Genomic DNA, 14,832 nt, shown 5'->3' with positions numbered 1-14,832 from the left:
AACGCAGAGTGATGAGCAAGTCCAATAAATCTGCCTTGATTTAAGCGCCAGCTTGGCCGTGGAGAGGACATTTCATTTTACTGGCAATCGTGCGTGCCATTCTAATGCCTACAACATCTCTTCTGACTGTAGATATGTGAAAGCCAACCCCCTTCATCTTAAACCAGCCTATGATAATTTGCTGGTTTTAGCTGGTTTAAAATAAGATGGTCTCCCATTGTGACCAGCTGAAAACCAGATTAAGCTGGATATTTTGAGTTTTTAAGCAGAGAGGCAGTCTGTTCTTATAACTGACAATGAATCAAATTGTTTCAATATTAATCAATGCACGTTGGAAATGCCTAAAACACACGCAATCAAATATAAACTTTGTCTTATGTTATTTTTAAGACTCCCTTATAGAAAAGATTTTGCGTTTCTGGTCCAGGGTGGCCATAGCTGGTTCAAGTTGACAGACCAACTTAAACCAACAACAAAACCGCTATTAGGCTATACCAGATTAATGTGGTCAGTATATGGTTTTTGGAAAACGCTAGCTGGTTGAGCAGTCAAAACAAGTTTATACAGTTAATAGTCAGCTTGGACTAGAAGCCACCATGTTCCACGAGTCTCTTTGGTTTCTTTTTTATTAAGCAATATTTGTGAAAAAATGCGGAGGGGAAAATCAGAAGTGAAACTTACTTGACTCACAAAGAAAAGTGCAGAGAAGAGTAATCCTCAGGAAGAATCGCTGATTCTCAAAGCGCTCCATCGTACAGCCAATTACTTTCAATACATTTCTATATTTTCATCTGCATTCCACGCGACGGTTTCCGTATAATTCAATGGCTTCTGTGTGTTCTGTTGCGGTGTCATACTCTACATCTGGGGTTGGTGGTTGTATTTAGGCCGTGTATCTTCTCGACAAGTCTTTTTTTCTTCTTTTTTTAATCACGTGTATTTTAAGTGCTGGCAAAAATCGTTTTTTCGAAAAAAATGTTTTGAATTAAGTTGCACAAATCCAGTGTTTATCCATATTTATCCAAACTGGAAGTTTCCTTCTCTACGTTGATTAGCTTAAGTTTTGCGCACCTGTTCAGCGGAAGATCAGGAACACAGATTCCGTGCTGCAAAAAGTATTATTTATTTTCACGTGCATCCAAAAATAAGATTTTTTTTTGAAGCAGCTATATCTTTTTCTTCTTTTTTTAATCACGTGTATTTTAAGTGCTGGCAAAAATCGTTTTTTCGAAAAAAATGTTTTGAATTAAGTTGCATAAATCCAGTGTTTATCCATATTTATCCAAACTGGAAGTTTCCTTCTCTACGTTGATTAGCTTAAGTTTTGCGCACCTGTTCAGCGGAAGATCAGGAACACAGATTCCGTGCTGCAAAAAGTATTATTTATTTCCACGTGCATCCAAAAATAAGATTTTTTTTTGAAGCAGATATATTCCAGAGTGACTCCATTTCTGTCACAAAGTGTATAGATGGACTCATGACCTCTCTCCTGCTTCCAGGGTTTACTCCGGACTGAGCATCTCTCTCTCAGTCCGCCTATCCACTTTCATGTCAGACAGAAAGGGAGGGAGGGACCACATCACAAGTTCACGAGCTTGACCACATTTTAAACTGCCCGATTTCTGTTTCCAACCAGTCTGAATTTATTTTTAATAATAATAATAATAATAATAATAAATGAATAAATAAAGCCTCACGCTTAATGGATACGTTCGCAAACTCGTATGGAGACAAACTATTGCTATTGCATCAAGTGATTGAATTGTTATTGCAGTTAATCGCCGCTAGAGGTCAGGGTCGCCGTGATTTTGCCAAGTAAGACATGTTCCTGGATCAACATCTTTTGTTGATCCTGGATGAACGTTACTGTCCAAAAATATAGACTAAACCCAATACCTACCCCTAAACCTAACCCTACCCATAATTTATTCCTAAAATCAGTGTGAAATGATAGCTGATTAACAAGGGTGTAGAAGCACCTAACCCTGATCGTAAGCCTAAAACAGACATTTCCTTGATTGGTTAGTTGGAATGTTGTTCCAGGATCAACAAGGATGTTGATCCAGGAACATGTTGTACTTGGTGAAATCACGGTCACCAGAGGTCAGGGAAGCTGAATAAATGCTGACTGGAAGCAAGAACTCACTCAGAAGGTGAAACTGAAACACAGTTGTGGGTGACTTTAGAGACAGAAACATCTATTATGAATAATAATTATGCTAATTAAGCACACAGGATCGGAATCCTGAAAGTAAAAGTAGGCCTAGGCAGTAATTATGTCTCATTGCTATTTTACATAAATGTTTCTAATACAACCAGCCTAAACAATTCCTTACTGCAAGCTGCATTTCAGGATTTCCACACTTTTTGATCAATATTTATGGCACTTTTACAGTCTTTTGAGTCTGAATTTATTTTTAATAATAATAATAATAATAATAAATGAATAAATAAAGCCTCACGCTTAATGGATACGTTCGCAAACTCGTATGGAGACAAACTATTGCTATTGCATCAAGTGATTGAATTGTTATTGCAGTTAATCGCCGCTAGAGGTCAGGGTCGCCGTGATTTTGCCAAGTAAGACATGTTCCTGGATCAACATCTTTTGTTGATCCTGGATGAACGTTACTGTCCAAAAATATAGACTAAACCCAATACCTACCCCTAAACCTAACCCTACCCATAATTTATTCCTAAAATCAGTGTGAAATGATAGCTGATTAACAAGGGTGTAGAAGCACCTAACCCTGATCGTAAGCCTAAAACAGACATTTCCTTGATTGGTTAGTTGGAATGTTGTTCCAGGATCAACAAGGATGTTGATCCAGGAACATGTTGTACTTGGTGAAATCACGGTCACCAGAGGTCAGGGTAGCTGAATAAATGCTGACTGGAAGCAAGAACTCACTCAGAAGGTGAAACTGAAACACAGTTGTGGGTGACTTTAGAGACAGAAACATCTATTATGAATAATAATTATGCTAATTAAGCACACAGGATCGGAATCCTGAAAGTAAAAGTAGGCCTAGGCAGTAATTATGTCTCATTGCTATTTTACATAAATGTTTCTAATACAACCAGCCTAAACAATTCCTTACTGCAAGCTGCATTTCAGGATTTCCACACTTTTTGATCAATATTTATGGCACTTTTACAGTCTTTTGTGGTAACTGGATTTAAAAAGATCACACTTTTAAAGAACAATTTCTAGCAGAGGAATACTTGGAGAAAAAAAAATCTATATTGACTACAAAAGTTTCCATGACTTTTTCATTAACCCCTTTTTTAATTCCCTGATGTTTATATATTTTACAGGACTTAGAACCTGATACCCTGATAATCTTACACAAAAGTACACTTTATGTGAATCAAATTCAACAGCACCACATCAAGAATGACAATAACCCACCATCAACAGTTTATAATATACAACCCTCAATACAGTCTTTAGTTCATGTCACTGAAAGTCATTCTTTCACACAAGCTGCATCTGTGATCATAATAGCTACCAGCATACACACATAATTGCATAAAAAATGCTGTACACATACAGCAAAAGTGACCACAACTGACTACTTAGAGTAATACACTTATATTTTAAAATATCATTAAGTCGCAAAGTTTCTACTTCCTTGTTCTGATTTTTTAGATTCTGGCTCCAAGCTGCCAAGTCACCTTTTAATTTATTCCTCAGTGACATCACTGCCATGTCTTTTTTTCCCTTTCTTTTTTGTTTTTCCATCTTGCTCTCTCTCTCTCTCTCTCTCTCTCTCTCTCTCTCTCTCTCTCTCCCCTGTGTGTGTGAGTTCGCTCGTTGTGTTTTATACACTCTCACACACTTTCAATGACCACATTTACACTGTCACCTTTTTTTCTCTCGCTCTCTCTCTCTCTCTCTCTCTCTCTCTCTCTCTCTCTCTCTCTCTCTCCAATGTATGTGAGTTCATGCTTGCTGATTTCCAGACCATCATACAGACTTTTCACCATCTGCTCCCTAGCGCCAAGACAGCCAGACCATAGCTGCGGAGTTGTCTGTACTTGGAAAGAGAATATTCTTTTAAGATATCACCTCACTGCCAAGATAATTTTTTCTTCATGTTTCGTCATGATCATGTTTCCTTGTAGCCATTATATGTTCAATATGGCTCATAAATGAACATCGGACAAGAGAGAAAAATATAGTTGGAGTTTCAGTCTATTCTCTGACAACAGTGCCCTTTCCCAAAACATAGTTGGCAAGGGAGATAAAATATTTAAAAAACACAATTAAGTCAAATGGTCCACATATGGACTGTTTAAGGTGACAACATTGTTTTACTGTTATTAAAAAACTGTGGATAAATATAGATGTGACATGCCATATAATACTTTTATCAGTTTTTCCAGGCTGGATGGCTTCCCAAGGAGTCATTTAGTTTTGCGCGGCTGTCTCATGTTCTTCCTCAGCTGTTCGATCATCTCCACATGCAGGGCTCGTGAGGAGCTCTCCAGTCGAGTGGCAATGTCTGTCGTGGTACGCAGAATTTCTTCAAAGGCAAGGGACTCCTCTTTTATTCTTAGATAAAGACAAAGTATACACAACATCAGAAATATTTAAAGACAGAGAGAGAGAGAGGGAGAGAGAGGAGAAGGAGGAAATGAACAGGGGCCTCCTTAGGGCCTCAGCTTAGTTTTTCTTGAACCAGGGGCCTCAAAGGGGCTGAAATTTACATTCCTTTCAACTGCCCAGGCTGGTGATAGAAAAAGCAGAGACCAGAATCGAAGTCACGTCATAGTGGTTAGTCTGAGCCTCTACGTCTACGAGCTACAAGCTTTTTTATTTTTCTGTTTATAAGCATATATTTCTAGTTTAGGATAATTTTAACAGTTTCCCTTGAGTTTTATTTGGTTGTAATTTATTTACAGTTTTTTAACCTTTAAAGTGTTACTATGCATGCAGCCTTGAAACACTCTTGAGCTGCAATTTCAAATATTAAGGTCGATAAATTAACTCTCTATATACTGGGAATAAATCATTAAATATTTGTGTAATATATTAAAATGAATAATCAGAAATTAAATTAAATAAAGTAAGATTTCTATTTCACATAAATGCTGTTCTTATATATATATATATTAATATATAAAAATATTAATAGTACTTATTTATTTATATGGGATGCACAGTATACCTATATATTTAGATAAATATATATTTTCACCTCTGATTTTCCATCACCACTTCTTATGTAAAGAGCCAATTGTAAAATTTTGACACTAAATATTTTGCACTCTCTTCTCTTTATTATTCAGGTTTGTTGCCTTAGAGCATCTTAAATGGTTAAAAACCTTGAAGTTTTGTTAAGATTCAACTCATCTCACTTCTGAATTCCAGCCAAAGTGGCTTGAGCGTCTCCCTCCAGTTGACTCTCCAACTCCTCTGCTGCTTTTGTGACCACGCTCTCACAGCTCACGTGATCCTCCCTGATTCCAACAATGTTCTCTTGGATCACCTCCTCGTAGCGTTGATCTCCCATTTCTGCTCCTACAAACTGGACCAGATTCTCCATCACTGCCTGGTTCCCATGTTGAAGGGCCTTTAGATAAGCAACTTCCTCTCTGAAAGCTCGTAACCGCCTTGACATGACTTGGCTGGTGTGGAAGTTGACATAACAGTCGCCGCCTTCTGTCTCCGCCATGGTCTGAAAAATTGGCCTGGTCCTGTCTGGCTCATCCCTGACTGCATGGAAGACTGATGTGGAGGAATTACCAGTGACCGCAGTCCCAGAGACGTCACCTGATCCCCACTCTCCATCATCACCACTCTGGCAGTAGACTTGCATCACTAGGAGTGTGAAGAGCCAAGTGCCCAGAGTAGAGTGAAGCCTCATCATGACCCAGAAGAGGAAGTAACCTCTATGACCTGGGACTTGACGGAGTGATGGATGAGAACCCAAGCGATGGCAAATGTGAGGTCCCTCTTGAGCCCCTCAAAGCTGGACAGATATTTTCCACACAGTCACCACTGTTGCAAAGCTCTGACCTCATCTGTGAAGAAATAAACAGACACTCTAATAAAGTTTTGCTTTGAGAACAGACCAAAACTTTTCCTCAAGGGAAACTATTCAGTATTGTTCAAAAATTTGGAGTCTGTAAGATTTTTTAAATATTTGTACTATTATATAAGTCTATTCATGCTCATCAAGACTACATTTATTTGATCAAAAATACAATAAAAACAGTAATATTGTGAAATATTATTACAATTTAAAATAAAGTTTTTATTTGAATATATTTTAAAATGTAATTTATTCCTGTGAAGACCAAGCTAAATGATCAGCAGTCTTCAATGTCACAAGATCTTTCAGAAATTGTTCTAATATGCTGATTTGCTGCTCAAGAAACATGTCTTGCTATTATCAATGTTGAAAACTACGTTAGCCTGTTTCTGCCACAGACTAAAAAACTGTGAGTTATTTAGATTTGTCAACATAAACGCTGACTTTCTGAGTTTTTCCCTTAGGATTCTGAGTTTACATCTTGTTGTTTTAATTCTCTTTTGTTTCCACCATGCAATAAAACATAACTGGTAATTGCAACTTTTTATCTCACAGTTCTGAATAAGCTCTGTCAATCGCTAGTTTATATCTCACCATTTAGACTATTTTCAGAAGTGCGAATATATACATCAATTGTGACTTTTCTTTACAGAATTTAGTTTATATCTTGCAATTCTGAGAAAAAATTCTTAGACTTACAAGAGAAAATGAATTATCAGATGTAAACTCAGAATTGTGAGGAAAAAAAGTCAGAATTACCTTTTTTATTATTATTTATTTTATCCCATTGTGGGAACGAGCTTCCATAAAATTTTTTGTTGTTGTTGTTGTTGAATACAGAGTTGAAGAAAAGCTAAAGAACAGCACTTATTCGAAATAGACTTTTGTAAGAATGTAAAAATTCTTGTCACATTTAATCAATTTAATATGTCCTTGCTGAATAAAAAGTATTTACGGACCCAAATCTTTAGAACAGTATGTGTGTGTAAAAAGTTGTACTATTATATTATATTATTGATTTACTATAGATACCAAACTGACTAAAATCTTGTCAAGAAAAATACACATATCTTCACATAATTTCCTGAAACTTATAGTAAAACTGCTGAAAGAAATTGCTGTATTTGTGAAACTACAACTGTACTGTGAATGCTAAATGAAGCAGTAGACTTTTACAGGGTTTTCCGGAGCATGTGGAGGTGGGCTTCCTGCTGGTGTGTGTAGCGAGCACATTCATTTTTGTGAGGGCCCTGAGGTGTAGCACATGACCTCTCTGGAAGGGGAGGCTGTTTGTTTAGTCTTCCATGTACAAGGATGAGTGCCCTCCACCCCTCTCTCGCTCTCTTTTTTCACTTTTTCAAGGAAAAAGTGTGAGCCCCATCTTAGATAATACAATCACACAGGCTTAAGACTCATTCCTTTTTACAGTTTCTACATAGTGCCCTTGGCATCAAAAAGCATCATCTTGTATTAATCTTGGATGATCATGAGTGTTTTAAATGGTTTTATAGACTAAAAAAAGTTTCCTTTTACGTTGAATAATAAAATAAACATGGCAATAAATAAATAAAAAACATGACTTAAAAGAATAAAATGTAGGGAGGTTTGTCTTTTTTTGTAAAGAAAAAATAATTCAAGATATATTCTCTGAAAATTTGGCATCTTAGGTTGCTTTAAGGTTGTATTTTGGTTGCAAAACATGTCAAATTGCTGGACAATAAAAGTTTTGGGATTTTCTTTCCAGGTTTTTTTTTCTATCTCCTGCTCTCTGATGCAGAAAGGGCTCATCACCTCATCTCTCATGTCTCCAGATGTGACTGAACTGACAACTCACACAATCTCTTAGTATCCTGTCCTACTTCAGGGCGTCCCTGCACTTGTGGATTCTGCGGTAGTTCAGCACGCTTTGCTTAAAAAAAAAAAAATCTTCCTGTGCATGTTCTGGGCAGCATGAAAATTTCATTTTTATATACAGTGGGTACGGAAATTATTCAGACCCCCTTAAATTGGCCTATATATATTTTTTCGCATTAGTGTAGAAAATCAAATCTGTGGGTTCTTTGCAGTCATCTTTTTTTTAAAGGCTTGACCTGTGGGATTGCATTCGCACATTTACAGTTTTTAAAGTCAGTAGTTACCTGTCAAATATGTTAGCTTTTTTTTTTTTATAAACAAAGACACTATCTATCACTATCAAGCTATTTTAGTAAAGAACAATTTAAAGGAGTACCATCAAGAGCATCTTTGCCTCTGTACAGCAGTAATTTGTCATTCATACTTGCTGATTGACATTTGTGCTTCATGGAGGAAGGATAAAATCTGTAACTCTGCAGACCGACACTGCTTGTAATGAACTTCTGCTCTGCTGTGCATGCAATGAAGAAAGCAGTGATTTATTTCTCATTTAGTCCTGAAGCACTTTGAGAAAATGAATCTTTTTTTATCATTTTTTCACTGTGAAAATTAAATACTGAAATGTTTTGCAAGGTTTTTTTTTAACTTCAGTCTGAAAGTGTCAAATGTATTCAGATGAAAATAAGAAATGCTGAAACTGTTTTTTTGTTTTTGTCATGGAATAATGTTCCTTAACCAAGCAGAGCAAATGGCTGTCATATGCAGACATGATCTTTAGATTTACTGATCAACATTGTAAATGAACAATAGCACAAATGTCTTGATTTGATTAGCCACTCTGCTTTTATGCCACACACTGCCTGCACTGCCAATCCAGAGCTTCTTATGTTTTACAACGAAGAAAACAATTAAATTATTGAAATTATACTATTGGAACCATAAAAGCCCATTCAAACAGCGCTTTTGGCCTTTACGTTTCCTCCAGGCATCTTTTTAGTAGCATTGTGTCATTCCTACAAAACACATGCCAAACCAGTTCAAAGCTGAGGAAATGCAGTATCTTTTTAATGATAACAAACTTTGATGCCTAGTCTAAGTAAAAAGTCATGATTAACCTTCAGTAATAATGCCAAGTGTCTGGAAGTTGTCATGTTCACTCTTGTGCTGAAACTCAACCTTCAGAGCAGATGAACACATTTGCAATATTGGAAGACTACGCAAATAGGCCACAACTCTTTGTGAATGGAAAGTATAAAGTCGCTTTTCCAGTTTTGGGTTTAATTTAGTCTTACTTACATTAAAGAGAATTTCATGTGCACCAAAAGAAAAGAAAAGTGTAGTTGTTTAAAGGTTGAGTGTGGTGTGTCGTACACTTCACACTATCACTGCATATTTATGAAATCTAAGGCAAGATTCCCATAATTAAAAGAATGTCATAAAGATATATTTACACCGGTCACTCACAAGCAATGAGTCATGCACTCAAATTATTGGTCAGTTTAAATTTTTTAGACTTTGAATGCAGAAAAAATGCATACACTAGCTCTGCCATATTCATCATGACATAGGTCTCGGTAGAAACATGAATAAAATAAGATGCACAAGCCAGAAGTTTTCAGAACTCACCAGAATCTTCTGCCATGTCACAAGGTAGAGCCATGTGTCTGGTCAAAATGTTCAAAGCAGAGCACACATAATCAGTCTGCCTTAAACTTTTTTTCTCTTCTTTCAACAAAGTTTGGGAACCTGAAAGTTTGTGTCCCTATTTGGAGACACTGAAAGGGGAGGGAGTGTTTATAAAAAGGGAGAAACTCAATGATTTCTTTCTTTTGTGGTCAGGAGAGTGAGAGAGAGAGAGAGAGAGAGAGCGAGAGAGAGAGAGAGAGAGAGAGAGAGCAGGACAAGAATATTGGGGGGGATATAGTTCACATCTGTGCCCCAATGTCTGATAATGTACGAGAGTTTCACAGAAAAGGGTATTTTCGTGACAATACCAGATTTCCACTCAGTCATTCGTTTTAATAGAAACTACAAGATATGAATGAATGAAGGGAATGAAAGCTGTTAAAAAAAACAAAAGCTCTGAAATCCACAATACATTTTTTTTCAACTTCCCAAGGATGAAAACCAGTTCTAAAAACATCACATGAGCTTCTCAAACCTAAAGTTTATCCATCATTACTTGAGAAAAGATATAAATATAAAGCTCTCTCTGCAACCAAAATGAAGGGATTTAACTCTTATTCTGTTATACCACCCTGAAATTACACGCATTCAAACTTACAATTCCACGTCAATCATTTTGTCTCAGTTGTATATTTACTCTTTTGTTATTTAGAGAGAGAGAGAGCAGGACAAGAATATTGGGGGGGATATAGTTCACATCTGTGCCCCAATGTCTGATAATGTACGAGAGTTTCGCAGAAAAGGGTATTTTCGTGACAATACCAGATTTCCACTCAGTCATTCGTTTTAATAGAAACTACAAGATATGAATGAATGAAGGGAATGAAAGCTGTTTAAAAAAACAAAAGCTCTGAAATCCACAATACATTTTTTTTCAACTTCCCAAGGATGAAAACCAGTTCTAAAAACATCACATGAGCTTCTCAAACCTAAAGTTTATCCATCATTACTTGAGAAAAGATATAAATATAAAGCTCTCTCTGCAACCAAAATGAAGGGATTTAACTCTTATTCTGTTATACCACCCTGAAATTACACGCATTCAAACTTACAATTCCACGTCAATCATTTTGTCTCAGTTGTATATTTACTCTTTTGTTATTTATAGGACCCTGGGTCTTTTCTCCCTGGCATAATGCAAATTCCAGTAAGTAGCTCCTGAAAACCTGAAAAACCACGCATTTTACCAGCTTGTATCTGATTCCTCTGCTCTCACAGCTTGGACTGGACACAGGACCCACATAAAGAGCTTATTCATGAAAAACAAGAAAACAGACTGGATGAAATACTTTAGAGAACAAAGTCTTGTGGATGTACTATAATATTATTCCTGCCATAGATTTCACAGTATGCTGTAGAGCTGTTCAGTCATTGCGTCAATTTTCTAATGTTTTTTTTTCTTTCTTTATTGCCTTTTGATTTATGAGTAAAATGAGAACTAAGAAGTTAACATTTTTATTCCACAAAGATGTATTAAACTGATCAAAATTGTAATACCTGAGTGATTGTGTAGTGGTGTTTACTGCCAAACACAATGCCGGACATGCCACATCTATCTGCACACACATACATTATACAGTTTATTCAGAGAAAGATGAATGAACAAATATGAAAGTCCATTAAAATAATTGATTTCCTTTGAATAATATCTCGCTGGACCTATGAAGGATGGGAACAGGACAGAATCATGTTCTTCTTCTCCTCATGGTTTATATTCTGTTGGCACTGATTGCAAAGTTGTTCTGGCAGTTTCAGAAATACACTGTTTATTCATTGTGTAAACTTACCAGTGTACTTTAGATTTGAATGAGAAATACATATGAATGCCATTAAATACTGTAATGTTCTCAGCGCAGAGAATTAAACAAATGAAATAATATTATATAAACTACATTCTTTCAACACAGTTAATGCAGGTCAAAAACAGGACGCCTGTTAGATGATTGAGAACACAGGGAACACTTTTTTCCGACACACACTTAAAATTTGGACTGTAAACTGTAACTGTTTGAAAACTGTGAGTTTTTTTTCAATAGACTGACAAAGACTGCAGAGATTAAGCAATAACAATGGCTAAAATTATAAGCGGCAATAAACGTTGCTAGAAAACAACTACATATAGCAAATTTGGCAGATGCTATTATCCAAGTGCTGACCTATGATTCTATATAATAAAATAATACATTAATAGAAAATATTGTTGTGAATTCAAATTAATTTATTATATATTATTTATTTCAGATGAATAAATAAATAAATAATATATAATAAAATAATACATTAATAGAAAATATTGTTGTGAATTCAAATTAATTTAAAAATAGTCTTAAATTGAAATAACTACACGAGCAACTGTTTTGGCTTCTAAAACTGAGCAACTGTTTTGGCTTCTGATCTGTGCATATTTCTCTCCTGACTGAGACAATTACTTTTTCACAGGAGAAAGCGATTTTATGGATAGAGGACTTGTATCTTAGATGGAAGCAATGGTTTGAAGTTAAAAACAACTTGATGGATTTGTTTATTACAAACACACAGCTTTTTGCTTCACAAGATGTTAACTGATGGACTATTTGTGGATTATTGTTATGTTTTTATCAGCTGTTTGGACTCCCATTCTGACGGCACCCATTCATTGCAGAGGATCCATCGGTGAGCAAGTGATGTAATGCTAAATTTCTCCAAATCTCTTCAGATGAAGAAACAAACTCATCAACATCTTGAATGGCCCGAGAAAAAGTACATTTTTAGCAAATTTTCATTTTTGGGTGAAATATTTATTGATGTTTTGTCATCCAATGAATCTCTTGTGCAGCTGATGTCGTTAGGTGATGACAATATGTCTCTTAAGGCTCAATTATAAATAGACAGCTCACCCCAGAATAGTACATGTGCCTGCTCTGGTGTGTAAAAAAATCCAGTGGGTCAGCATTGCTCCATGCACACATATGGGTGTCGCATCCCCCGCTGTCAAAGTCAAAGGGCATCCCAGTCAGCATCCTCTCCTCTAATGCTGAGGTCAGGGGGGTGGAACATGAGCCAGACAGGATCTAATGTCCTGCGTCAGATTTGATTCCCATTTGTCTTATGAAACTGAGACAGGTTGGTTTTTTAACGGGGTCTTCTGATGCAAAATTCTCTTTTCTTGTTGTTTGAACATAAATGTGTGTTGGAAGTGTGTGTACACATCCACCCTAAAATTATAAAAATCCACCCAGTGTTTTTTTAAAAATACCTATTTTAAAATCCCCTTTCTCAAATCAGGCTGTTCTGAGATTCCTGTCAGAATGACGTATTTCTGCACAGGCCCCTCCCACGATGGTTGATTGACAAGGCCGTCTTACCTTAGACCCGCCCTGAGTGAGCTGAGAGCTGTCCGCCATTGTGTGGACTCCGGTGCAGGGGAAGACAAGAATATCTCCGATTAAGCGATTGAGCTGTTTTGTTGCTGGATGTAGCAATGAACATAGCAGTCGTTATTTACAAACATCTGAGCCGCTGAAGACGCACAGGATTAACGTTACTTTTGTTTTTGTCCGCCATTGTGTGGACTCCGGTGCAGGGGAAGACAAGAATATCTCCGATTAAGCGATTGAGCTGTTTTGTTGCTGGATGTAGCAATGAACATAGCAGTCGTCATTTACAAACATCTGAGCCGCTGAAGACGCACAGGATTAACGTTACTTTTGTTTTTGAAAGGAATGCGTAGATCTCCGATCTGCCTAAATGCGTTTAAGTTTGTGCGAATCATTCGTGATCCAGCTTCATCTACAGAAAAAGTGAGTATATTGTTGTTTGAACATAAATGTGTGTTGGAAGTGTGTGTACACATCCACCCTAAAATTATAAAAATCCACCCAGTGTTTTTTTAAAAATACCTATTTTAAAATCCCCTTTCTCAAATCAGGCTGTTCTGAGATTCCTGTCAGAATGACGTATTTCTGCACAGGCCCCTCCCACGATGGTTGATTGACAAGGCCGTCTTACCTTAGACCCGCCCTGAGTGAGCTGAGAGCTGTCCGCCATTGTGTGGACTCCGGTGCAGGGGAAGACAAGAATATCTCCGATTAAGCGATTGAGCTGTTTTGTTGCTGGATGTAGCAATGAACATAGCAGTCGTTATTTACAAACATCTGAGCCGCTGAAGACGCACAGGATTAACGTTACTTTTGTTTTTGATCTCCGATCTGCCTAAATGCGTTTAAGTTTGTGCGAATCATTCGTGATCCAGCTTCATCTACAGAAAAAGTGAGTATAATGTTTTTTTTATGAATCTTTGCTAATATGTGCTAATTAGCAAGTTTCGCAGCTGAAGTTTACAGTCTGCTCATCACCCCATGGAAGAGAGGGGCGGGGTCAGCAGAACTCATTAGCATTTAAAGCAACATGGACTAGAACGACATGCTGAAAACAAAGCTGATTTGACAGGGTAAAAAGGGTGTTTTTTACACTACCATTGAGACATTTTAACCAAAGTATGTTATAGACTTTTCATTAAGACCCTAAAGAATCATATAATCTTGTGGAAAATGGGCATCCAATGACCCCTTTAAGTCACATTTTCACTATTTAATTGTCCTTTTCTGCACTCTTAAATAAAAAAGCATCTGTGAACTGTAATTCAAATTCACCAATGGTATGAAAACATTTAAATTAGGGCTGTCAAATAAAATAAAATGCAAAAATAATTAAAAGACAGTTACTTAATTATAAATATAAATTCAAAATCTAAAATAAATAAATAAATAAATACATACATAAATACAATTTTAATTTTAAGCGTATTAATTACATATAATAGTTTGATTAATTGATTCATCAGTGAACCTTAATTCAAATTTACTATATGAAAACACACTGACAGGCAGCAATGTCAAAGAAAATAAAATGTACAAATAAAATATAAATAAATAAATATGAAGAGTTTTAAATAAATAAATAAATAAATAAAAATATTTGCTTATGAATTTAAAATCTAAAAATAACATTTTAAAACTAACATTTTAATTTAATATTTTCAAATGTACTGATGGTAATAAAATCACTTAAACTAGGGCTGTCAAATAAAATAAAATTTAAAAATATTAAATAAATAAATAAATATTAAAAATGTTTTAATTACGAGTTTAAAATCTACAAAAACATTTTAAAATTACAATTTAACTTGTATTATTACATAAAATCATTTGATTAAGTGATTAATAATTTGAATTTTGGTCAATTAGCCAAAATGAAAAAAAGTTCCCAAATT

At 35.9% G+C, this 14,832-nt stretch overlaps 2 protein-coding genes across 4 annotated transcripts in view; both read right to left on the bottom strand.

Moving 5' to 3' along the window:
* Positions 1–1,124, bottom strand: part of LOC107563692 (neuronal acetylcholine receptor subunit alpha-2-like) — an 18,973-nt gene extending 17,849 nt beyond the window's left edge. Inside the window, exon 1 of the mRNA XM_016248634.1 lies at positions 682–1,124. Within this exon, the coding sequence (XP_016104120.1) occupies positions 682–751 (70 nt within the window). The 5' untranslated portion in view covers positions 752–1,124. The remainder of the gene's footprint in view (positions 1–681) is intronic.
* Positions 1,125–3,910: 2,786 nt separating this feature from the next.
* Positions 3,911–9,570, bottom strand: LOC107563691 (uncharacterized). Of its 3 annotated transcripts, none has more exons than XM_016248632.1 (4): positions 9,522–9,570; positions 5,365–6,030; positions 4,372–4,558; positions 3,911–4,040 (listed from the first exon to the last, which is right to left on the bottom strand). In XM_016248632.1, the coding sequence occupies exons 2-3, from the start codon at positions 5,874–5,876 to the stop codon at positions 4,411–4,413; spliced, it is 660 nt and encodes a 219-aa protein (XP_016104118.1). In that variant the 5' UTR covers positions 5,877–6,030; positions 9,522–9,570; the 3' UTR covers positions 3,911–4,040; positions 4,372–4,410. The 3 variants fall into 3 exon arrangements, with proteins under 3 accessions (XP_016104118.1, XP_016104117.1, XP_016104119.1); XM_016248633.1 differs by having other exon boundaries at positions 4,024–4,035; XM_016248631.1 differs by having other exon boundaries at positions 3,911–4,558.
* Positions 9,571–14,832: the final 5,262 nt, after the last annotated feature.

The sequence above is a fragment of the Sinocyclocheilus grahami genome, unplaced genomic scaffold (assembly GCF_001515645.1).
Source record: "Sinocyclocheilus grahami isolate Dianchi unplaced genomic scaffold, SAMN03320097.WGS_v1.1 scaffold886.1, whole genome shotgun sequence".
NCBI lineage: Eukaryota > Metazoa > Chordata > Actinopteri > Cypriniformes > Cyprinidae > Sinocyclocheilus > Sinocyclocheilus grahami.
This window is presented reverse-complemented; position numbering and strand designations above follow the sequence as displayed.

Excerpts from the sequence above, each read along its gene's own strand:
- LOC107563691 (XM_016248631.1), bottom strand. The coding sequence starts at position 5,876 with ATGATGAGGCTTCACTCTACTCTGGGCACTTGGCTCTTCACACTCCTA. Across the intron at positions 4,559-5,364 it reads ACTTTGGCTGGAATTCAGAA|AATAAAAGAGGAGTCCCTTG; the intron begins GTGAGATGAGTT and ends TCTTTATCTAAG.